The following is a 24,274-nucleotide window of genomic DNA, read 5'->3' as shown; positions in this document are numbered from 1 at the left end:
GTAAAAGTGTCATTTATTTTAAAATATATAATTTATATCATATTATTTTTTATATAATTTATTTTAATTAAGTTAATCTTAAAAAAAATATCTTTTAATTTTTAACATACCTTTTCTTGGAAGAAGTTCCACCATCAACCTATTCCAATGCTATTTTGTCAGCCCAACAAATTCTACATCAGACGACGTCGTTTTGTCCGAAACACTGTCTTTCAGTTGGTTCCCCCAATTTTTTATCAAACCGCCTCAAGAGTGAAAAACAGTAAGCGTATTTCTCTCATAATTCTTATGCTGCTAAAATCCTGGAAAACTCCTGAATTCTATTTGATCTTCTTATATATACACACACACACACACACACACACATCTAGTGTAGTTGGGGTAAGATTCTCTTTTCAATTAATTTTCTCTTCACACTATCACTGTATCTTTGCGTTTGTTGAATGTATTTCGGTGGAAGATGATTCTTGTTCGTCCTTTTCCGAATGCTAGAGCCTTGTCAAGCTGGCATACAATTCTCCAAAACACCCCAAAATCACTCAGCAACCCTAGGGCTGAATCATTAGGGTTTTGAGGTATGATATTAATTGATAAATGCATTAACACATGCATGTACTGTAGGTATCTATGTATGTATGCCTTCACATAATTGATGGCACTCATACACTATAGCATGTTCATATACATATACATGTATAACATGTCATCATGCATATGTTGTATATGTGTTTATGTTATTTTATGTATTTATATATGCATGTATTTATTTATGTATTATGTATATAAATATCTATTTAATGTACATGTAGCAGAATTTGGGGCATTATAGAATAAGGGGATGGGTTCATTCATGGGTCCGGCTTTGATTAGAAATAAAATGATACTATAGGTATATGGACATGTTGTGTGCATGCTTGGGTTAGTGTGGAATCTGATTTGATGCTTAATTGAACTGCATATTTTTTGTAATTTAAATGGTAACTGTTTGCTGGTTCTGATGTGGCAGATTGACTGGAATAGGAAACAACTTGCAATTGTTTTCTGCAAGAACATTTTAATAAGATATTTATGATGGTGGGATCGACTTCCTGTTCTGCATTTTTCTTGATCAGCCTTACAATGCAATTAGCAGGAGAACTTGGTTAGAATCTCAAACTGTATGCTCTTCCTTTTAACTTTAATGAGCATGTTTGATGGCATGAATTTAGTTGTCACAGACTGCAACACTGAAGCATAAAAATTTGCTCCTTTAAATTATCTAGTTGTTCTCTTGAATAGTACAAATATTTAATGAACATATCTGTATGTATATTTGGTATAAAAAAATCTGCACGTTACTAGCTAACCGTATGGGTTTATGTGGTTTAATATGTCTATTAATGCATGTTGAAATGTTGTCATTTAGATTTGCCTCAAGGGGCTTAGTAATTTTATCTTGTATCGTCTTTCTATTTGCTATGTTGTGTATCTTATCAAATCTTATTATGTATCCTAATTTTTTTACACGATCAATAAAAAAAAAAAAAGATATGCATGCTATAACAATTTTTTTGCAAGATAGTAAAATGAGAAGATATAAAACACAAGCATTCATCAATATCAAATTATTAATGCATATGAAATTGATTTTCAGATTTTGCTAAATTCAACATAACAAAAAGGGACATTTTTAATGCGTAGATTTATTATAAAATCATCTGGATAGGTGGGTTGAGGAGAGTTCCTTGAAAGATTCATTCCTTTCTCTCTATAGTTGTGGTACTACCAAATTTGTAAGAGTGGTGGATCTTTGCGTGATTGAGAGAGGTCAAGGTCATTAGAGCCACTATTTTAGAAGGCCTTGTCAGGATAGGGAGCTAGAGGCTGTGGATAGGTTTATGGAGAGTATTCATATATGAAATTGATAGGGGAAAGAGAGGATTACCTCTTATGGAGTGGAGGGAAGAAGAGGAGATTCCTAGTGAGGTTTTTTAACAATTTGATATGCTTAGGGAAGCTTACACTTTTCCTTGCAAAAGAGGTATGTTTTCTTGTTCTCCTTTTGAGGATTTTTTTTTTTCAAAACAATTTGATATGCTTAGGGAAGCTTACTCTTTTCCTTGAAAAAGAGGTATGTTTTCTTGTGCACCTTTGAGGGCTTCTTTTTTTTTTTTTAAAAAAAAAAAAAAATCTTTATTTTTATTTTTATATTTTCCTTCTTAAGAAGCAACTTGTGAGAAGATTTTCTAGTCCAAATAATGAGGTTAGGATGGTCTTTGGTAAATTGGTGTAGTCTTTGAAAAACTAATTTAGAATCAACAAACCATATTTTAGTTCACTATGATAAAGTCTGGTTGCTATGTTATATTTTTTTTGCTATTTTTGCGATTCAAATGTAGTTTTTTTATTAGGTTAGAAGGCTTGGGATGTGAATAAATGGTTGAGGAAAGTGTTGTGTATGACTCCTCCTTTCTTTTTTTGATGCTTGTGGAAAGAGCATAACAATTGGTCTTTCAATGAGGTGGAGGTTTTTGAACAAGGATTGAATGAGACTTTGATCAAATTTCTTGGGAATGGTTTATTGCTCTTTGTTAGATTTCGTTGATGGCTTAAGTAAATGATATTAGGTTTTTGTATGGCTGTTTATTTTCATCCTTACATATCTAATCTCTTTTTGTCTATCAAAGCATCATGATAATAATAATTATTATAATAATAATAACAATGGTAATAATTATAATTATAATAATTATAATTATAATAATTATAAGAATAATAATAATAATTTTAAGTCTGAGTGTCTAATTAGTCATGTATATGTGTATGTATGGTTGATATGTATGAGTTTATGTGCCACCTTCAAAGTTTTGGCTTTCTAAATTCATTATTATTTCCTTTCTCAAAGAGAAGAAAAAATGAAAAAAAGAAAAAAAAAAGGAGTTTGATTTCAACATCATATTCAAGTTCAACATTTAATCACTCAAATATCTACTCCTTAGTATTTGCTACAAGAATAAATATTCTTAAAATTCAATCTTTTCACTTATGATTCCAATGATGTTGTGTTTGAGACTAGAAAAGTTCCAGGGGGATTTACTTTGAGGGGGTGTTTACTTGAGGCAAGTTGCAACTGGTGAAGTGATTGACGATTTACAAGGAAAAAGAGTAAAGGGGCTTGGAATTAAAGCCTTATCTTCTCTTTATATTGTATTGCTTGGCAAGGTGGTGTTTGAAATTTTCACGAGAAAGAATGTTGCCTCTAAGACTAGAAAAGCTCCAAAGGGATTTCCTCTGATGGTGTTCACTTGATAGAAAATTGCATTTGGTGAAGTGATCGATGATCTACAGGGAAAATGACAAAAGGGGCTTGGAATTAAAGCCTGATCTTCTCTTTATAAAGCATTGCTTGGCAAGGTGGTGGTTAAAATTTTCACGAGAAAGGGGGCTAAAGAGTTAAATTTTGGAAGAATGATTTGTGTGATGAATCACCCTTTTGTGTATTTTTTTCTTGATAGGTACACATTTCTGTGTATCTCTCTCCCTTGTGTATTCTGTAGTTATGTTAAAAAATGCCTGGGTTGTAGATGTTTGAGATGTTGTGGATGAGAGGGGTTATTAGAACCCTTGATTCCAAAGACAATTCCTTGATTTGGAATAGAGAGCATAGGGTCTGTCTTTTCAAGGCTTTCTAGAGGGAGGGATGCTAAGGAATCGTAGGGATATTTTAGTTTGTAGGGGCTCCAAAGATGGTAAATTCTCAATTAAATCTTTCCTTTTCAGAGTTGGATGATGGTGTTGCGTTTCTTAAGAAAGAGGTTTAGGATTTGTTGGTGCTCATAAAAAGTTAGTTTTTCGGTTGGGATGCAGTTTGGACTAAGATTCTCACTTTAGATTAGTTTAAAAGGAGGGGTTGTTGTTTTGGAAATTGATGCATTCTTTGCAAAAGTTGAAGAAGAATCAACTTCTCATGTTCTCTTACATTTTAAAAGCAACAAGGACCCTATGAGATTTTTTTTTTCCCTCTATTTTTGGTATTATCGGGGTGGTTCCTTCTTCAGTTTGAGAGGCCTGATTGGGTTAGAATGAGAATTTTGTGGGCAAAAAGCAGGGGAAGATACAGAGATCTATGCTATTGTGTTTATTTTGGATTAATTGGCAGGAGTGCTTTGAAGACGTGGAGTAAATAGTTCAAGCACTGAAAAAACTTATTCAAATGTCCCCTTCCTTCTGGTCAAGAAAGTCTCTTCATGCAAGATCTGTCTATGCTATGTTTCATTAATTGAAATAAGCTCTTATTGATAAGAGGATGCTGGTTTTCCTTTTCTTTTTCCTCTATGTGCTCTTTGTACACTTCCCAGACACTTGGGTTGCACCCACCTTGTTAATAGATTTATCTTTGCCTATTAAAAAAAATCTATTTCTGAGCACAACTATGTAGTGTTTCCATGTAGAATTGTTGTACCTCTCTTTTTCCCTTTTATCAGTAATTTGTAATCCTAAAGTGCATTTAAAGAAATATAATAATTTCATTAATGATTTTTTGTTTTGAAATTTAATTTTTCTCAAAAAGTATTAAACATAGTGTGGAGTGTACTTTGGAGCGTGTCTTGTATGTTATGATAAACTTAAGATATGGTACATATCAGGATGTGTAATATTTTACATAAAACAAATATCATGTCTTACATTGTAGTATGCATTTTAAGTTTTTAATAACTATGCTAGCAAAAATGATTAATACTTTAATGTTAGTACTATCATTCAGCATCAATTTTTTCCCCTCTGTTGGGGCTTGGTGAAAGGAGGAAAAAAGGTGGAGGGTGGTGGTTTTGGGAGGGTAGGGGAGCTATTGTACCATCTTCATTTGAAAATTGTAAATACTAAAATTAATAAGGGGGATTCATGAAAATTCATTTGGTCCTCTCAATGCTAATTAAGGATGATAATGAGGTGGGCTTTTTTAGGTGACCTGGCTTTCCCCTTTAGGATTGACTTGGGGAAAGTGCAGTCTAAATAGGGGAGGGTTCAAGAATTTTATTTCTTAAGCACGAGTTGGGTTGGAGTTATGTAGGGTTTTATACTAGTGCACCCTGATTATGTATTAAAGTTACATTTACACCCCCAAAGAATCACTTAGTTGCCCAGAACCCACCTATAAAAGCAAAATGTTTTCCATATCTCATACTCACTTGTTACAAACACAACCTTCTTCCTTGACGGTGTAGCCCTAACCCTAAGTCATCAAGTCCCAATGTCCCAGTCCCAAGCACCAGCAGTCCGGCGCACCCACAGTCGCCAACATGTTGCCTCATCAGCTTGTCGCATTGATCCTCATGGTCGATTTGTAGGTTCTCTCTTCATTATTTTCCTTTTCATCGCTTTTCTTGAGATCCAATTGTTTATATGATGGGAAATTTCCTGTCAGTTTTGTCCATTGGTATTTGAACAATCCCAACTATTTTACTTTTTGAAAATCATACACAACTTGGCTTCAAACTAGCCATTTTTATAGTATAATGACTTATTTCTTCTGTAGAGAGTACTTACTACTCATATCTGCACCATTATTTTATTTTATTTTTGATAAAGAAGAGAATGTATTAAAAAAGCAACTAGTGCATGAGAGTACATAGGATGTAAATAATGGTGCACCATTATTTCAATACGACAAATCTAGATTTTATATATCTTTATAGGAGATCTATTTCCCTCATATGGAGTGTGTAGTTAGCTGGCAATGTAGGGCAACATTTTGTTCACTGGAGTAAGTAATCAAAATGGCAGCTGATCAATTCCATCAATTTAATTCTAGCAATTACTCTCTCTCTCTCTCTCCACCTCTCTCTTTTTCGTTAGCCTTTTAAAGATGGAGACAAGAGAGGGATGGTCCATCCCCAATTTTCTCCATTGCCATCCCTTACAATTTTTCATTTTTTTCTCTATATTTTATTTCAATGAGTAGATACTCCATAATGATTTTGTTATTTCACCTATAAGCTCCATTTCGTGGAGGAAAGCTTTTTATATACCTATACGCCCCTTCTATTTATATTGCAAAACATTATTTGTGTAAATTAAGTGACAAGGAAATTCTGTTTGAAGGATCAACAAATTGAAGGTGTACGAGTCTACATACACATCAATAAAAATGATTTCTCATATCGAGAGTAAGATCTCTTCTCTTCTTAATATGTTTGACTTTTTCTTTTTTTGAACTTGATATTTTGACAAATGATATCTACAAAATATTATTGGATCTTTATGTTCATGCATCTGTTGCATGATTGAGCACTAGAGCTTTGATGAAATTATTAAAATATGGCATTTTAGTGAATTGTTTCATCATTTTAATGCATTGTAAAGTTATAAGGGTAAATATAGACAATCATCAATATCATGTGCAGGAAATGATATGATGTTTCAATGCATTATTTCATCATAAGATCCTCAAATAATCAAAATTTTAATTACAAGTTTAAGTTCTAAGTTTCAGCCAGCCCCATAACAAATATATTATGCCAAAAGTTCAAAGTTCCTACCAGTCATTAACCATATACCTAAAAGAAACTATGTTCACGTACAAGTATAACTATATTTGATGTGTCATAATAATGCTTATTAAAAAAATTTGATGTTTATGTGATTATTTGCCATTTTTAAAACTCTCACTCAAGTTCAACTACCCCAAAAAGGAAAAAAAAAAAAAAAACTAGCTGTTGTATTAAGTCTAAGCTTTCATCCTTTACTCATCATCATTCACAAGGTCAACTCTATAAAAGCTTTTGAATAGCATATGTAGTTTGCTCAAATGGCCATAGCTAATGCATGGAATAATAATTTTGCTTAGACAACACCATCTTTTTTTCAAGAGCTTCTCTGGAAGATTTGGAAACTCTTAAGATAATTTGGGTAGTGTTTGGGCATATTTCTAGACTTAAAGTCAATCTAGAGAAGAGTACCCTCTTTGACATCAACGTTGATCTAGATCAACTAGATAGGTTAGTAGTGGCCCTTGATTGCGGGGTGTCGGATTGGCCTATTCCATATTTTGGGCTTCCATTCGAGTGGAACCCAAAGGCAGGTGCATTCCCAGATTTGGTGATTGAGAGAGTTTTGCGAAGGTTGGATGGGTGGAAAAAAACCTATTTGTCTTTAGGTGGGAGGATTACTCTTCTCCATTTGTGCTTATCTCATATTCCCAATTACTTTCTTCCCTTGTTCAAAATTATTTCTTTAGTGGTGCTAAAAATTGAGAAATTACAAAAGGGCTTTTCTATGGCCAGGATTTGAGGAGCATAAGAGAGACCATATTGTTAGTTGGGACTTAGTGTGTAAAGCTAAAGGGGAAGGGGGATTAGGGTTTGGGAAGACTTTAGTAAGGAATCACGCTTTATTAGGAAAATGGCTATGGAGGTTTCCTGAGGAAAGGTACACTCTTTGGCATCAGGTTACCCTAACCATTTATCGAACACGTACTAATGAGTGGGATGCCAACATGATAGTTAGGTGATTACATCGTTGTCCTGAAAAGGCCATTGCATAGGTCTTCCCAGATTTTTCCAAATGCACTCAACTGGTGGTGGGAGATGGGTCAAAAATTTAATTATGGGAAGACTTGTGATGGGCGGATCAACCTTTGTGCTCTCAATTCCCAGTTTATTCAGAATTGTCACAGTTAAAAACCTCACTATGTCATCAATTCTTGGGTTCACTAATTCTTTCTTTCTCTTGAAATCTAAACTTCCATCGCAATCTTTTGGATCTTGAGATAGAAGTTCTTGAAAGGCTCATGTCCTCTCTTTCACACTTGCACTTATCTCCATTGGGTCATGACTCGAGAGCTTGGTCCCCGTCTTCTCCAAGTTTATTCACAATAAATTTGTTCTTTTCGGTCCTATCCAATCTTATTGATCCAACTCCATCATTTCCTATTAATTTTGTTTGGAAATCACTAGCCCTATTTAAGATCAAATCCTTTGCTTGGTTAGTGACACTCAAGAAGGTAAACACCAACGACATGCTACAACTGAGAATATTCTTCAAAGCCATTAGTCCTTATGTTTGTTTGTTGTGTGTGCAGAGTGGTGAAATGGTAGATCATATCTTCTTACATTGCCCATTGAGTTTGGGGCTTTGGCACATACCATTTAGCTTGGTTCATATGGATTGGGTTTCTCCTAGGAGTATATGTGACATGATGCTTATTTCATATAAAAGATTGGGAAATTCCAGTGGAGACAAGGTGCTGTGGTAGTTTGCTTGTCTTGCTTTAATGTGGGTTGTGTGGCGGGAGAGAAATGCTAGGATTTTGTAAGATAAGGTGAGAACTTCAGAAGGCCTCTAGGACACAATTCATTTCTTAGCCTCCTTTTGGGCTTCATGCACCACAATGTTTAAGAGTGTTCCCCTTAATTTGATCCAACTTGATTAGTTGTTGGTGTCTAGTTCCAAGGGTGTGGGCTAGCAAGGATAGATTACTCTTGTATATTCCCACTTGGGACATAGTTTGCGGAATCTCATGGTTGTATACATTCTTGAACTTGATGTTTTTGCTTTCTTTTGTGTACTTTTTGGAGGATTTCTCATCCTTCTTTGTACTTAATTTTTATTTACTTCAATATACTATACTGTTGTTTCTTAAAAAATGCATGGAATAATAATTATACTTAAGCTTCGATCTTCAATAAGTGTCTCCAAATACTAGTGTCCAATGTTTTCATGTACAGATTATTCTCTCTCTCTCTCTCTCTTGATATTTTAACCTTTGAAATACTTTTTAAACATTACCATAATGGCAATTGCTGCCAAGGCTAGTGTTTGACTGCTTTAGTAGTATTCTCTTGGTTTGTAGGGGAAAGAGGAAAGGCAAGGCTCCTTTTGGATGAAAAAAATGTGGTTAACATTGGATGGTTTAGGGGAGTTGATCAAAGAGTTGTAGTAAAAGCATGAGTTCAAGGGCTATTTTGAGCACTAATGGGACACTAACATTTTGGTTAGATGGTCACATGGATGTTCTTGGAAGGCCATTGCATCAACATTCCTGGACTTTTCTTCACACACTCGCTTTGTGGTGGTGATGGGGCAAAAATTTGTTTCTGGGAAGATTTGTGGCGGGGAAATCAACTATGTGTTTACACTTTTAAGGTTTTATAGAGTTATCATAATGAAAAATCTCACCATATCAACTATCCTTGGTAACCCTTTTTCACTTTCTTGGAACCTTAACTTCTATCACAATCTCATTGATCTAGAAATTGAGAACCTTAAAAGACTCATGTCCTCACTCACTCTCATGCACTTGTCTCCATCTGTCACAGTTACAAGAGCATGATCTTTATCCTCTTTAGGTTTATTCTTAGTAAAATCATTTTTCTTGGCCTTGTCCAATTTATCAAATCCAATCCCATTCTTTCCAACCAATTTTTTTATGGAAATCAATGGCCCTATCAAAGTTCAAGGTCTTTACTTGATTAGTGGTACACAAGAAGGTAAACACCAATAATATGCTATAGTTGAGAAGATCTTATAAACACAAGAAGCACTTTATATAGCACGCCTATCTATTTCATGTCACTTTTTTGCTTGCCAAGAAAAGTGAGGTTGAGATTGGAGAAGATTCAAAGGGATTTTCTATAGGGTGGTGGAGCTCTTGTGCAGAAAATGCATCTTGTTAGGTGGAACATGGTTTGCTTGGAAAAGAGGAAAGGTGGTTTGGGTGTGAGAAATCTAGCTTTGATGATATAGCTCTCTTAAGTAAGTGGAATTGGCGCTTTGCCAATGAAAGAGAGGCTTTTTGGAAGCAAGTCATCAGTCACAAGTAGGGTGAAGAGGAGGGGGGATGGTGCTCCCGTGCAGTAAGTGAGAGAGGTATGGTGTGGGGTTGTGGAAAACAATTAGGAAGGAGTGGATATATTTGAGTGGTAGGTTGGCCTACCAAGTGGGTAATGAGCAGAGAGTGAGATTCTGGATGGACAAGTGGTGTGGAGATGAGCCACTATGTGAGTCATTCGCTTCATTATTTTCCATTTCTTTGTCTAAGGAAGCTTGGGTGTCAGATGTTTGGAACCTTGATGGTGATGGGGGTGGTTGGATCCCTCTTTTCTCAAGGGCGTTTAATGATTGGGAGATTGAGTTGGTGGAGCATTTTTTGCAAAAGATCCAAGCCTTTAGGGTGCAAAGGGAGGAGGAAGATAAGAGTGATTTGGGCAGCTTTGAAGTGTGGCACCTTTACAGTCAAGTCTCTTTATTCTATTTTGGAGCCCGCAGATTCTCCTTTGTTCCCTTGTGGTAGTATTTGGAGGGCGAGTGTGCCTCCTAAGGTGGCTTTCTTTGCTTGGGCGACTTCTAGGGGTAAGGTCTTAACTTTGGATCAATTTCAAAGGAGGGGGCACTCTTTGGAAAATAGGTGTTTTCTATGCCTCTCTGAAGTAGAGACGGTGGATTACCTTTTACTTCATTGTGTAAAGACTCGGGTTCTGTGGAATCTTCTTTTCTCCCTCTTTGGTGTGGCCTGGATTCTCTCTTATTCAGTGAAGGAAACTCTTATTGGGTGGCATGGGGCGTTTCTGGGGAAAGCTCGTAAAAAGGCTTGGCAAATGGTCCCCTTATGTATATTTTGGTTAGTCTGGAAGGAAAGGAATTTGTTAGCATTTGGTAATGATGAACTTTCACTCCAAAGATTGAAAAATTCTTTTGTATGTAATCTTTGGTCTTGGGTTAGGGTGTCTATAGTTTTGAGCCCTTCTTCTCTTGTAAGTTTCTTTGATTGGTTAGGCTCTAAGTAAGGGCAGGTGATGTTTTTTGTTTCTATCCCTTCCCCTTCGATTTGAGCCTTTGGGCTTCTTTTGTATACTCCCTGTATACTCTGAGGGCACTGCTTTTGGTGCTTCCTCTTATCATTATATATACATCTTTTTATCTATCAAAAAAAAAAAAATTCCTTAGTTCTCATTGACGTATCTTGTGCATGGGAAGTGGAGAATTGATCGACCATCTCTTTCTATATTGTCGTTAACATTGGGGCTTTGGCACAAGCTATTCAGCCTAGCCAAGATGGATTGGGTTTTGCCAACATGATGACCATCTCATTTACGGGTTTGGGGAGTTTCATCAAAAGAAAGACCCTTTGGAAAATTGCTTAACTCACTCTTTTTAGATTGTGTGGCAAGAGTGAAATGATAGGATCTTTGAGGAAAAGTGGAGAATGGAAGAGATGTTGTGGGATTTACTTTACTTTCATTCCTCCTTGTAGGTCTCTTGGACTGTTGCCTTTAAAGGCATTTGACTTAATGTTATTCAACTTGGTTGGCTTTCAATTTGTAAATCAAATGGGGTGGATAGCAATGAGAGGAGTTGAGTCCAATTTTGAGGAGATTTTACCTTTGTTTATCCTTAGGTGGCCTTTAACAATGGTGGAGATGTTTAGTTTTATTTTGATCAATATTCTAAAGAAATTATAATCATTATTAATAAAAAAATCTAAAGTATATAGATTGACAATCTGAACTCTAGTAGTGTTTATAATAAAAAAAATCTAAAGTATATACCCTAACTCTAATAGGAAAATAATTTTAATAATCCGAACTACAATAAAACTTTATCACTATAAAATAATAACCCTAAAATAAATAATGAATAATAAAATCTATCAGTTGCTATATTTAAGCCTAACATAATTACATAATTTAGCATCTTTATCTCCATCAATGGTTTTGGATAGCGTTTGACTTCTGCCTTTAGCAATAGAAGGAGAGGAAATTGAAGTAGTTACTATTGGTTCCTGATTGAATTTTATGTTCAATAACTGTGTATTAAAGATAAGGATAATTTTGACATTTTTAAAAATTTTAGTTGGATAAAAATATATTCTTACATAGTGTTTGAGAAAAAGCGTGAATTTTCTTGCTTCTGCAAAACATGGAATCGTAGATCAGTCATGTTGGGAAGTGTGAGGTCATGGGTGATAGTTTTATAGAAACACTCTCAAAATGTTACACTTAACCTTCAAATGTTGCTTTGTTTAAAAAGCTCTTTCAAATAAGGCGTTGTCATGTATGCTTTTTGAGCAACCCCCAAGCAGAAGACTGGAGAGGTGAGAATAATATTCCCTTGTTGATGCTTGACAGTTTTTTTTTTGCTGGATTGGCTTGGATGGAATATATTGTCCATAACAGTTACAAAATTTGAGCGTTTCTGTGATTTGAAGCAGAATTCATATTTAATTATCCACTACTTCAAAAGCAATGTACTTGTTGATTGATAACCATTTTAGACTGCTCGGTATTGTATTGGAGCTATGACATAAATTATCCAGAAATGCTGGAGTTGCTTGGGATCATCTGAAAGGTGGGGTTCTTTGACATGGAGCTAACCACACTTTGACATGAATTAACCAATGACAGAGGACTGTTGGGATTTTTGAGTGCAGATGGAGGATATTGGAGGATTTTTCTTATCCAGTATGCTTTCCTTGCTTGCCTATGAGTTTCTCTCACCAAAGCTTTTAAGGGCACACCTTGAGTTCTTTGTTCCTAACTTGGTGCATAGCTTGCAATTCCAAGAAGATTGTTGGGGAGATACATCCTCTCTGAAGACTGCCTCCTATGGGTTCTTTTAAGTTAAAACTTTTGTGCTCGTTGAGTAATCTAAGACAGCTAGGGCTAGGAGGAGTGCTTAGAGATCATAAGGATATGGTGTCGAGAGCTTTTTCTAGATCTCTACTGAAGAAGGGATAGGGATGCTAGTGTTTTTGGAGGATTTGTTGCAAGCCAAGACATTGAGTATCTGATCATTGGCTTGAGGGTAATTCTGTTGTTGTAATCTTGTAGGTAGCTAATAAGGAAAGAGGTCCATGGAAGTATGATTGGTGGCTTTGCGAAATTGTTGATAAAGCTCAAAACTCGATATGCTCTTTTTTTTTGGGTCCACACTTAGTCAAATATGATGTTGATGTTTTAGAAAATAAATGATGGAAACTTCCTTTTGCAGGGGACTTTTAACCCACCCAACTCATGTAGATTTCATTTGTAGGCATTTTCCTCTTCTCTCTCGGCTCTGGAACTTATCTAAAATTATCTTTAGGAGGGTTTCAGACTTGTTCTTATATTTTTTATCAGTTTTTCCTTTTTTCTTTTTTTCTTTTTCTTTTTTGTATTTTTTGGATGGACTGTCTTGTCCTTCTTGTATTTAGAGATAAATTTGAATGAAATTCTGTTAACATGTACAAAAAAATAGTAGTGAGCTTATCTAGGTAACTAATAAGATTTTGTTCCCAGGGGGTTTACTGTGTTGTTTGCTTGTTAAGGACTTTGCTGTTTTATAACAGTTCGGTGTCAAACTTCAGGGGTGTTTCTTGGCCAGCAACTATAGTTTCACATGAAGACTGAAAATATTAATTTGGGAACATTTATTTGTACATAAATGGTATTATAATTTTTCATCTTCTGGTTTAGTGCATATGAACTTTGACTGGTTTTTCAATTGATGTTTGATGATTATTTATATGTACCCCCATAACTGTAGGTTTCTTATGCTTGGCCACTGATTTTTTGCCCCTTTTTCATCAGAAGTGGCAGTCCATTTATTTCAAAGTCCGTATTGTATTTTTCTGAATCCAATTTTTTGGGAGTTGGGAGGCTGGGTAGGGGCATGGCGGCATCCATATCAGTGCTGATAATTTTTATATTAATTGCCATATTAACAATAATGGCTTATGAACTTTTTTGTAAGTAAAAAATCTTATGCAATGTGGAATTCTTTTGTTGTGTTCCTAGACACATAAAGCAGGAGGAGGATGATATCACTATTTGTGAATGCAAGTACAACACCAATGATCCAGATAGTGCATGTGGAGAGAGGTGCTTGAATGTATTAACTAGCATAGAGTGCACGCCTCACTATTGTCCTTGCAGTGTGCATTGCAAAAATCAGGTAAACATGAGATCACAAACACATGTTTATGTTACACAAATTTTCTATTGAAATTTAATGGTGATGTACAACAGGAGTGCATTATAATGTCATAATGTGAAATGCAGTCATTATCTCTTACAGAAGGTGGGGCCAAGTAGTGAAAAGTCATAGGTGCTGCAGCTTATAGGCGTACCTTGGGCACATTAGGGAAGCTGGTAGTTTAGTGGGGTCAATGAGCAGGCAAAGGTATTAGGAAAGAGAAAAGGGAGGAAGAAAAAATAGTTCTAGAATTAGAATTCTATTCTTTTGAATCATATTGGAATTGCACTATAAGGCAGACAAGAGAGTGAAAGGCAGGACCTAGTTCTTTGACTATGCCTCTCTTTGTGTGTGGGGGAGGGGGAGAGGGAGCGGTGGCCAAGGGGTAGAGGAGATAAAGTTTACAAATCTAACCTAAAAACAAGAAGAAAAACTCCAAAAAGAGAGCAATACAAGTTGCATGCTGAGGAAGAAACAAAAAAAATCCAAGGACAAACCAGAAACACCGAAGGTTTTGCTCCTTGATTGGCCAAGTGAGGTGCCCAACAAAAAGAACACTCCAGCTTTACAACGACATAAAAAACTTGTTGAAGCCATCCATCAAATGGAGTGTTTAGGTCAACTAAAAAGAGGAAAGCCCACCAACAATAAATGGTTTGGATGTTGGCATTTTTTTTGTTGATAGGCAATAAAAGATGTATAGATATGGAAAAAGAAAAGAGTACACCAGAGTACACTAGTTTGGATGTTGGCATAACCACATGCAGAGACAACACATGTATTCTGGACTTTACTCTCATATACTAGCATGTTAATCCTGTCTTGTATGGCATAATAGTAACTTAAGTCCTTATGTCTCTTCCGTCTTTCCTTATGTACATACCACCATATACTTTTCAATTTTCATGCTATTCATGTTTTCGTAGAATAGAATTGACAAATAGTTAGATGGATATTCTTCTGACCTCCTTGTCTCTGGACTCTCTCCTTATATTAGACAAATACCCTCCCCGTCTTCCCCCTCCTCCCTTAACTGGAAAAAAAGGCTGTCAATTAGATACGAGTTTCAGTCTTGTTGAACTGCTCTTTTTTCACTTTCCAAACTCATTAACCAGGGAGTTGATGAGAGCAGACTGCAGATAGTCTCAGCCAATTAGCACATAATGTTGTGTTCAAAAATTGGATTTTCTGACATAAATTTCAGTCATTTCAGTTTTGAGTTTCAATCTCTCACTCATGCAATAGTGCTTGCTAAATATAAATGGACTCTGTTTTTCTCATCTCCTCTGTGTTGTACATTTCTTTAACAATAGTTTATGATTTTTTCCTTATTTTTCTAGAACAATTATATGTTTAGAGTAACTATTAATAATATTAATAGAATCTTTGAATTCCTTGTATCAATATTATGAAAATATTTTTACTGTGGTGTTTCCGTGTTTGCTATTTACAGAGATTTCAGAAGCATGAATATGCTAAGACAAAGTTGTTCAGGACTGAAGGCCGAGGGTGGGGTCTTCTTGCCAATGAGGACATTAAGGTAATTCTTAAAAATATGCCATGAACCTTTTTATAAATCAAGCCTTCTTGAGTTAGTTGGAACTTGGATCCTATTTAGGTACAAATGCGAAAATAGTTCTCAAAAACAGTTTTTGAAAATAATTCTTAAAAATTGTTTCAATTATTTTTAGGAACAAAATTCTCTTTGAGAAATTACAAACGAAAAATAATTTTATTGGCTTGTGCTTCATAAAGGTACCACACTCTTATATACAATGTCAAAATTTCCAAAGGATTCTCCATATTTTCAATTGTTGCTCAGAATATTATACAAAAAACAACTAAAAACACTTAAAATTTGTTCTAAAAAATAACCCGTTTTCAGAAAATAATCCGTTTTCAGAAAATAATCTTCAAAGAATTGTTTTCAAGAACCATTTCCAAATAGGGCCTTGGTCTATACTTTCAATGCCATTCCCACACTCTTATGATTAGATTTATGAGACAATGACACAATTAACGAGTTGATCGTTATGGCTCTGACTATTCCTTGTTCAAGGACAAGAGATGACATTTCTCCCTGCTTATTTTATTCCCGCTAATAGTATAGTGTGAAATGCATTTTTTTATTTATTGTTTTTTTATGCACCATAGTTATTTTTAAGAACAAAAACATTATCAGTTTGTAGTATATATTATATAACTATTCCATATTATTTGAATCCATCAAGTCTTGAAGTTTGATGATACTTTTGTCACTAGATTATGAATCTCAAACCTTAAGATCATCCTTCACCTAATTTAATTTGTCACCACAGCATCAACAGTGATGAGATGTCAATCCTTGCTTATCTGAAAGCATTTTCGTTCATTTTTACCTGATATAGGCAGGAAGATTTATTATTGAGTACTGTGGGGAGGTAATTTCATGGAATGAAGCAAGGGAAAGGTCCCTAGCTTATGCATCTCAAGGTAAAATCTGTACTTATTAGACAAATGACAACTATCTAATTCACTTTCCCTGAAATGCTGTATCTTCTTATGGATTGATGCAGGCATCAACGATGCGTATATAATTTCTCTGAATGCCAGGGAATGCATTGATGCCACCAAAAGTGGAAGCCAGGCTAGATTTATAAACCATTCATGGTAAGCCACTTCAGATGAAATATGCGGTTGATGAAAAATTAGATATTTGGAAATTCTGAATGGCTTTGCTTCTTGTCTAATTCTGTGTATCCTTAATGGCATTCACTAATTTCTTTTGTTGCAGTGAACCAAATTGTGAGACAAGGAAGTGGTCAGTTTTGGGGGAAGTTAGAATTGGCATATTTGCAATGAGAGATATATCCATTGGAACGGAACTGACTTATGATTATAACTTTCAATGGTATGGTGGTGCCAAGGTTCATTGTCTCTGTGGTGCCACCAGCTGCTGTGGTTTTCTTGGGGCGAAGTCTCGTGGATTCCAGGTGACTAGCATATTGTTATGCCATTTTCATTAAGCCATATGATGTATATTATTGTTGCATTAGTGATACAATCATCTTCAATTAAGGCTGTTCTTATTTTTCTTTCTTTCCCATGTTGTGCAATTTTTTTGACAGGATACCGATGTATGGGAGGACATTGATGAAAGGTAATGGTTTATGCATACAACTATGCATTCATATTTAGCTTGTAGTTTTCAATCTTCCCTAATCAGTATTGGTGTATTGAATTACATTTCATATGTTGGTGCTACTTAAATCTCTACATTAGTAGTTAGTCCATCTGTCTTTGGAGTTCAGGTTATAGTTATTGAATTGCAGTATAGATGAGCATAGTTAGTCAGACGATGATCCATAACCTGGCTGCAAAGTTGAGTTTGGCCTTAAAGTGGATGTTCTGAGGTTAAAACCTAGGTATAACTCATCTGAACTGGGAGATTTGAGTGGGACCCAGTGTGACCCTGGTGGGTGAATGAGTGGTAAGCCATCTTTGTTTTTGTTGAAATGTTGTAAGCCAAGGCTTCAAGAGATTCTAATAGGATCTTGTGTGAGTTTGACGGTGAACCTAACCACAGATATACTAACACTATGCTTTAACCTTGCATCGTCTAATTTCTTAACTGCTTTTTTCTTTCATTTATGTGCACACGTGCCTGCAATGTTTGTTATACATCAATGATATGCTTGTACACTGGGGATGATTGAGTGGATTCCCAGTGTGGGTATGAGGACTAGTTTTCATCTTTGTTTCTTTCTGTATGTTTCAACAGGTACATTAATTAGCCTGCAACATGAACACTTCTGACTTTCCTCCCCATCCCTCTCCCTCCTCTGTTCCCCCCATTATGGGGCTTTATTAAATATGTAGGCTAATTTGATGGGTGCCCAACTTGGGCAGATGACACCCTGAATTCTATGCTTTCAGTGAATTGTGACTTTAGCTAGCCAAGTGATGACCTTTGTTACTAAAAATGTTACATATAATAATGTATTTAGTGATTTGGACTCAGACCTATTTGTGTCGTGTTTGTTTACAGATGCTCACTGGAAGATAAACCTTCCTTATCCATGCGACCAGAGTCCATGCCAAAGAAAAGGTCAAAAAATAATCATAATGGACGATCAAGACCTCTCAACAGAGAGCAAGTTGATGCTAAATTTGTTGCCCAATTCTTAGCATCAAAGGAAGCTCAAGAGGAGATCCTAAAATATGAGGTATAATTTGGATTTTTCTGTAATTATAGTAGTGTATACAAACTTAAATTGAATCATCTTGGATGTCTATGGTTTTCGTTCAGAGTGGGCTGGTGTTGGTTGAGGTTGTTGGGGGGGGGGGTGGGGTGGGTGGGGCAGCTGTCTTCTCTGTGGATAGGCTTGGTAAGATTAACCCAAGTTAACTATGATTAGGAGTGCACTTGCATATATGTGCATGAATGCATGTTGCACAAGTTGAGTTGAGAGCATCTTGGTTTAGGTTTATCACGGTTTGAGTTCAAACTCAATTAGGCTCTCAAGTGTCTGATTAAAGCATTAGTCTGAGCCTACCATGGGTGTTGGGTACAGGTGTTGAGGCACCAATTTAGATTGCTGGGGATATCCCCTCCATAGTAAAAGAGTAATCTTCTTGTTTCTATATTTGTTACGTCCTATATTAAGGGCCTTCTGACTTTTCAACTTTTTTGGTGTTGTTATAACCTTCTAATCTATTATGATTTTTGTTCTAGAAAGATATTCATTCTAATAGACGATCCCCGGTGGTTGGGCATCGAAGCTTTGTTGAATCAAGTTGAATGATCTTTCTTTTTCTCATTATGAAAAATGCCTTTAATGAAAGCTTATACAAAGCAGGTGTCCTTATATGGACAAGAATAACTAGGAACATTCTGTATGCTATGTTTAGTGTCATCTGACTGGGAATATGATTTGTCTATGTAAGTGGAATCAATGAGTCCTAAAAATTTGGCTTCCATCATTTCCAATCAAAGTTTTCCAAGTAGCATGTAATGCTTAAGGCTATGAAACAATATTGTTTGTTCACCACTTATAATTGTGCAATTATACTACTAATAATTAAAACATTTGTGAAAAACCTGCTAAATAATATATCATCTGGCTGAGATTTCAAGTTTGCATCATATATCAAGGCTGTGATTACCCAATTATAGCATGGAGAACTGCTGTTTTATTTCAGTCAATTCCTTTTTTTCTGCTTCCGAGTATATTTTCCACGTTTGAAGTTCTTTGTTATAAATATATTCTGCCTCATTTTCCATTTGGCGCTTTCTACATTATTAGGTGTTTCTGCCATGGAAAGGAAATCTGGGAACTGGTTTTTCCCTGCTTGTTATGCTTTTAAGCATAAGGATGATACATTGTTAGAATGAAAATTGCCATCATCTTTGTGGAATTTCATTTCCTTGTATCATTTCGTGCAGTACGTAAATGCTGGTTGCATACCATAATTTTGATCAGAGTGATATTGCACCTCATCCCCAGCTTTTGGAAAACTCCATTTCCCGGCATTGTTTTTAGCAGACTTTTAGTCCATCACCCATTTTGACATTTTTTTTTTTCAATTCACCATGCAGGAACAAAGGGAGGAGGCCTCATCCCATCTCCACTTGTTATACAAGGATGAAGTTGAACCTTCCATAAAAGAAAATGAAATATATGGTATAGATGGTGTGCCAGCCAGTGTGGCTGAGAAATGGATAAGGGCTAGCTGCATGAAACTCAAGGCAGAGTTTAATCTTCATTCCTCCATTATCAGAAATATTGCCTGCACACCTCAAAGAGCACCGGATGAAGCACAACCTTCTGAAGGAGAACCCAAGCCTTGAAGGAAGAGACATTGAGAAAGAGATGAAGTGTTTGATTCTTTCTCAACCATGCACCACATCTCTTTGTAATGGCTTTTTTCACAAGTTTGTGAACTTTGATGATAGATCCAAACGCTGTGATGCGCAGAGCTGGTATTCAAGGGTCTTTTATAATTCAAATTTCTTTGTTGAAGTTGTTTCTCTCTCTGAATTTACATTTTGGAAGCGGGGATGTTTAGAAAATGATCCTTGCTTTCCTGGAAAATGACCCTTTTCACCTGAAAAGCTTTCTTGAAAAAAATAAGGTTTGTTTGGATTATGTACTTTTCTGAGTCTATCTAATGTTTGGTTTGATTGTTGGTTCACTTTTTGTAATCTCCTGTTTGTTAAGTTATAGACATCTATGTATGAATATTTAATTTATTGGTTTGATCTAAATTTGTACATTGTGGAAGGATGTCTTATCCTTCTTAATCCTTCAAGGCTACGTTTGATTGACGGGATATCATATCCTATTAGATAGACGAATATCATGTCCTATTAGATGGATTATCTATATCTTAGAATATTATATGGATAGGAATTAAATATCTTAAGGTATAATTTCTAATAGGATACAATATCATTGAATATGCATATCGATATTTTAAGGTACTATATCATTTCAGTTATCTTATATTTAATAATATTCATGATTAAAATATTTAAATTTTATAAATAATTTTTTTTATATTATATTAAATAATTTATATATCATACATTAATATTATTTTATAAATATTTTTTTAGTTTTTTCTTTTTAATCATAACTATAACTTATAATAAAAAAATTTATTTTGTAAAATGAGTTTTAAAAAAAATGATAAAAAATTAAATTTATGATACTTTTATCCCATTACTATAGAATATAATTTCTAAATATGATATTTTCGAACTATTTTAAAATTTATGGTATTTTTTGAGGTATTAATAGAAAATTATCTTTTAAATGAACAATTTTAATCTAAATTAAGATTATTATTTTAAAAGACAAATTTAATTTGATTTTTTTTAATTATGATAGATTTTGAAAATATTTTTGAAATTACTATTTTTTACAAAAATATTTTTCAAGATTACTATTTTTTTTTATCCACAATTAAGATTTATTTGATTAAAAAGGACATTAAAAATCTAATTTTTGAAATTTAACCCCTTATTATTTTTTTCCTCATTTCCGTAAAAATACCTTTTAATCTTGTTGTCTCTGAAACTACGGTTCCGATTAGACCGACTGGAACCCCATCGTGGGCAGATCAGACGACGTCGTTTCGTTTGGAGTTATTCTCCCATGTCGTCGAGGTCCCCGGCATTCCCAAGCCCCACTTTTCCAATCAACCGCAACAGTGTACCGAAGAACAGTATGCTCTCCATTCTCTCTCCCCCGATTATAAATCTTTACCTGCTAAAACCCTAGACAATCTCAGGTTTTAATTGGGTTCTCTCTCATACACATATATATCTTGTGTACTTGGGAATTATAAGATTTTCTCTTGAATTCATTTCATTTCATCTGCACGTAATCACTGTAACTTTGCCTTCATTACGTGTTTTGATTCATTGTGTTTCGTTGTAAGATTATTCTTACTCGTTTTCATCAGTGCTTGGGCCTTATCTAATGCCCATATAATTATCCATTATTACTCTAGAATTGTTCGGCATCCCTAGGGCTGCATCATTAGGGTTTATGATGTAGTATATTCAATAGACACATTTATACAGACCCACATGTTCATAGGTATATACTGAATGTTAATTGATTGCATTCATCCAGTGCTGGACATACATTCCTCAACACATACCTATAATATGCTGTTGTGCATGTATAATGTATGTGTTTTTTTTGTTTATGAATTTATGCATGTTATGTATCTGCATGTATGTAATGTATGCATTTATGTATATGCAGAAGAATTGAGGGTTATATGAGATGGGGAATTGGGATGGGTTTATCCAAGACTGCATCTTTGATTAACAATAACATGATTATTATAGGTATATGGACATGTTACGGACATGCTTGGGTTAGTGCCTGAATTTCATTTGAAGGGTAATCAACCTGCTGGTTTTCAGTAATTGTAGATGGTAACTCTGTTTGTTGGTTCCATATTCCAATGTGGCAGATTGATTGGAGTAGAAAACTTGTAAGGGCTTTCCTGCTTCGCGGACATTTAGCAGCACAATCACGATACTGAGAACAACTATTTGTTCTGCATTTTTTTGACCAGTCTTGCAGTTCATTTATCTGGAGAAAATAATTATAATCTCAAATGGTAAGCTCTGGGTTTTCACTGTAAGTGTTGGTATATAGTGTAAGGTTGTTGTGCTTTTTAGACATGCTTCCAATGAATGATGGAAGGGAAATATGAAGAGTTTGTTTCATTTGCATTTCATATAACTCTAATGACACCATGTTTGACAGCATGAACTCAGTAGTCACTAACTGTAACAATGAAGCATAAGGATTCAGGCCTTTAAATTTATCTAGCTGTTCTTGAACATCACAAATGTATAGAACATGTTCAAATGTACACCTGTATAAAAGACATGTACACATTATTGGATAACTGAATGGATATATATGTGGTTCAATACATCTTAAGTGCATCTGGAATCATTCACTGAAATTTCCTCAAGGAGCCCAGTCCACATACTAAATTATCCTTTGGGCTATAATTCAATCTATATAGTCTTATGGGGTGTGGGATGGGGGTGGAGTGGTTGGTTTGCTGTCATGCTTTTTTCATTTGGACTTCTCATAAATACAAAAATAATAAAGGAGATTCATGTGAACTTTTGTGGCCCACTCCACCTCCCTCACTTATACTAATGTTCCTTAGGAATGACAAAGGGGCAGGTGATTTCAGGGAAGGCATGAGCATGGTAGGGGCGGGCTCAGGGAATTATTTTAACACCTGAGTTGGGTTTGAACTAGGCATGGTTTATACTTCCCTGCTCTAGATACATATTATACACCAATAAAAGGAAAACTTTTTCAAATGTCATATGTCCATTTCATAAGCTCAGCCGTTGTCCTTCACAATCTAGCCCTAACTCTAAGTCAGAGGGCACCAATGTCCCTCTCCCAAGCACTGGCTGTTTGATGCATGCTGCGTACCACCAGTCATCTGTCACCAATGTCCCTCCAAGCGCCATAAATATGACAAACCACCAATTGTTGGCATATCACCAATCACCAGCGTGTTACCTCATGTCATCATGTTGTCCCTCATGGCCCAACTGTCAGTTCTCTCTTCATTATTTTCATTTCGCTTGTTTTCCCTGGAGATATAAGAAACATTTGTTCATTGGAGCAAGTGAACAAAATGGCAGCTGATCAAATTCCATGAATTTAAACTAGCCGTTACTATGTCTCATTTTCCCTTGGTTAGTCTTCTAAGGGTGGAGACAGGAGAGGGGCGACCTGTTTCAAAACTGCCACATTGCCATTCCTAATGGTGTTTCATGATTTGCTTATGATCATATGTTCGCTATACATGTATATTTTGTTTCAAGTATTTTTATAATATAGGTTTTTTTTTTTTTTTCTTTTTTGGGGCTTTTCAGATGCCTGTTTTTTGGTGGGGGGTAGGCAGGCGGTGTGGCTTGGTGTTGTGTTTGTGTGAGGATTGGAAGCATATTTTCTTTATGTTCTTCCACATAGTTCCTTTAAGTGATAGTCTATAAATCCTTTAAGTGATAATGTATAAATATTTTTTTGCTTCGGTGAGTGGAAACTCCATAATGATTTTGATCTTTGATTTTCATGCTCCATTTCATGGAGGATAGGTATAAAGACCCATGTGGTTATTTTATTCATATAGTGATACATTATTTGTGCAAATCAAGTAACAAGGAAAAATATTCTGTTTGAAGGATCAACAAATTGAAGGATTACCGGAGTACATACATATTAATCGAAATGATTTCTCTTATAGAAAGTAAGAGGTTCTTCCCTTCTTATATCAGAGTTTGTCTTTGCTGAAATAACATCTTGATCAGTGACATTTACAAAATAATATTGGATCTTTATGTCCATGCTATCTTCAACAAATTGAATGAAGCAGTCTTTTTTCTCAAAGTGGTGATTGTTTTTTGAGGATACATTGTATTTTCTTGTAATAGTTTACTGTTATCACTCCAATAGAATTAATAAGGTATAGAAAGAGAATAAAATTATCTCTCTGCATCCCAAAGTGGTAATTTAAGCATAAAAAATAAAATATGATATTTTGATGCTCATCATTGAACACTAGAGCTTTAGTGAAATCATTAAATATGATGTTTTAAGACCTTGTTTCATCATTTTAATTCAATGCAAGGTTCAAAGAAGCAGCTATAGGCATTCATCTAGCCACATGTATGAGATCATTGAGCAGTGGAGTGCTAATAAAATCTGATATGTAATCTGATGTTTTCAATATATTTGTTCATCATAAGATTGCTTTTCAATCAAACTTTTAACTACAAACTTAAGTGCCAGGCTCTGATCATCCC

The 24,274-nt window shown here is 35.1% G+C and overlaps 2 protein-coding genes across 6 annotated transcripts in view; both read left to right on the top strand.

Moving 5' to 3' along the window:
• The first annotated feature begins 49 nt into the window (after positions 1-49).
• Positions 50-20,103, top strand: LOC117906807 (histone-lysine N-methyltransferase ASHH1-like). The gene is made up of 13 exons (XM_034820015.1): positions 50-262; positions 461-575; positions 1,007-1,141; positions 5,205-5,323; positions 6,082-6,146; positions 13,752-13,908; positions 15,383-15,469; positions 16,317-16,401; positions 16,485-16,578; positions 16,703-16,901; positions 17,037-17,068; positions 17,957-18,134; positions 19,508-20,103. The coding sequence occupies exons 3-13, from the start codon at positions 1,069-1,071 to the stop codon at positions 19,757-19,759; spliced, it is 1,341 nt and encodes a 446-aa protein (XP_034675906.1). The 5' UTR covers positions 50-262; positions 461-575; positions 1,007-1,068; the 3' UTR covers positions 19,760-20,103.
• An 889-nt stretch (positions 20,104-20,992) lies between these two features.
• LOC117907144 (histone-lysine N-methyltransferase ASHH1-like) overlaps positions 20,993-24,274 on the top strand; it is a 30,889-nt gene continuing 27,607 nt past the window's right edge. The window contains exons 1-4 of one of the 5 annotated variants that reach the window (XM_034820559.1): positions 20,993-21,138; positions 21,773-21,801; positions 21,901-22,050; positions 23,654-23,718. In XM_034820559.1, the coding sequence (XP_034676450.1) occupies positions 22,048-22,050; positions 23,654-23,718 (68 nt within the window). In that variant the 5' untranslated portion in view covers positions 20,993-21,138; positions 21,773-21,801; positions 21,901-22,047. The other 4 variants (XM_034820556.1, XM_034820557.1, XM_034820555.1 and 1 more) reach the window with 4 other exon arrangements.

The sequence above is a fragment of the Vitis riparia genome, chromosome 18 (genome assembly GCF_004353265.1).
Source record: "Vitis riparia cultivar Riparia Gloire de Montpellier isolate 1030 chromosome 18, EGFV_Vit.rip_1.0, whole genome shotgun sequence".
NCBI lineage: Eukaryota > Viridiplantae > Streptophyta > Magnoliopsida > Vitales > Vitaceae > Vitis > Vitis riparia.
This window is presented reverse-complemented; position numbering and strand designations above follow the sequence as displayed.

What these genes read in the sequence shown, in the direction of transcription:
- LOC117906807 (XM_034820015.1), top strand. Translation starts at nt 1,069, where the DNA reads ATGATGGTGGGATCGACTTCCTGTTCTGCATTTTTCTTGATCAGCCTT. An exon ending in GTGTGCATTGCAAAAATCAG is followed by an intron (nt 13,909 to 15,382) that starts GTAAACATGAGA and finishes TGCTATTTACAG; the next exon opens with AGATTTCAGAAGCATGAATA. An exon ending in TGGGAGGACATTGATGAAAG is followed by an intron (nt 17,069 to 17,956) that starts GTAATGGTTTAT and finishes GTTTGTTTACAG; the next exon opens with ATGCTCACTGGAAGATAAAC.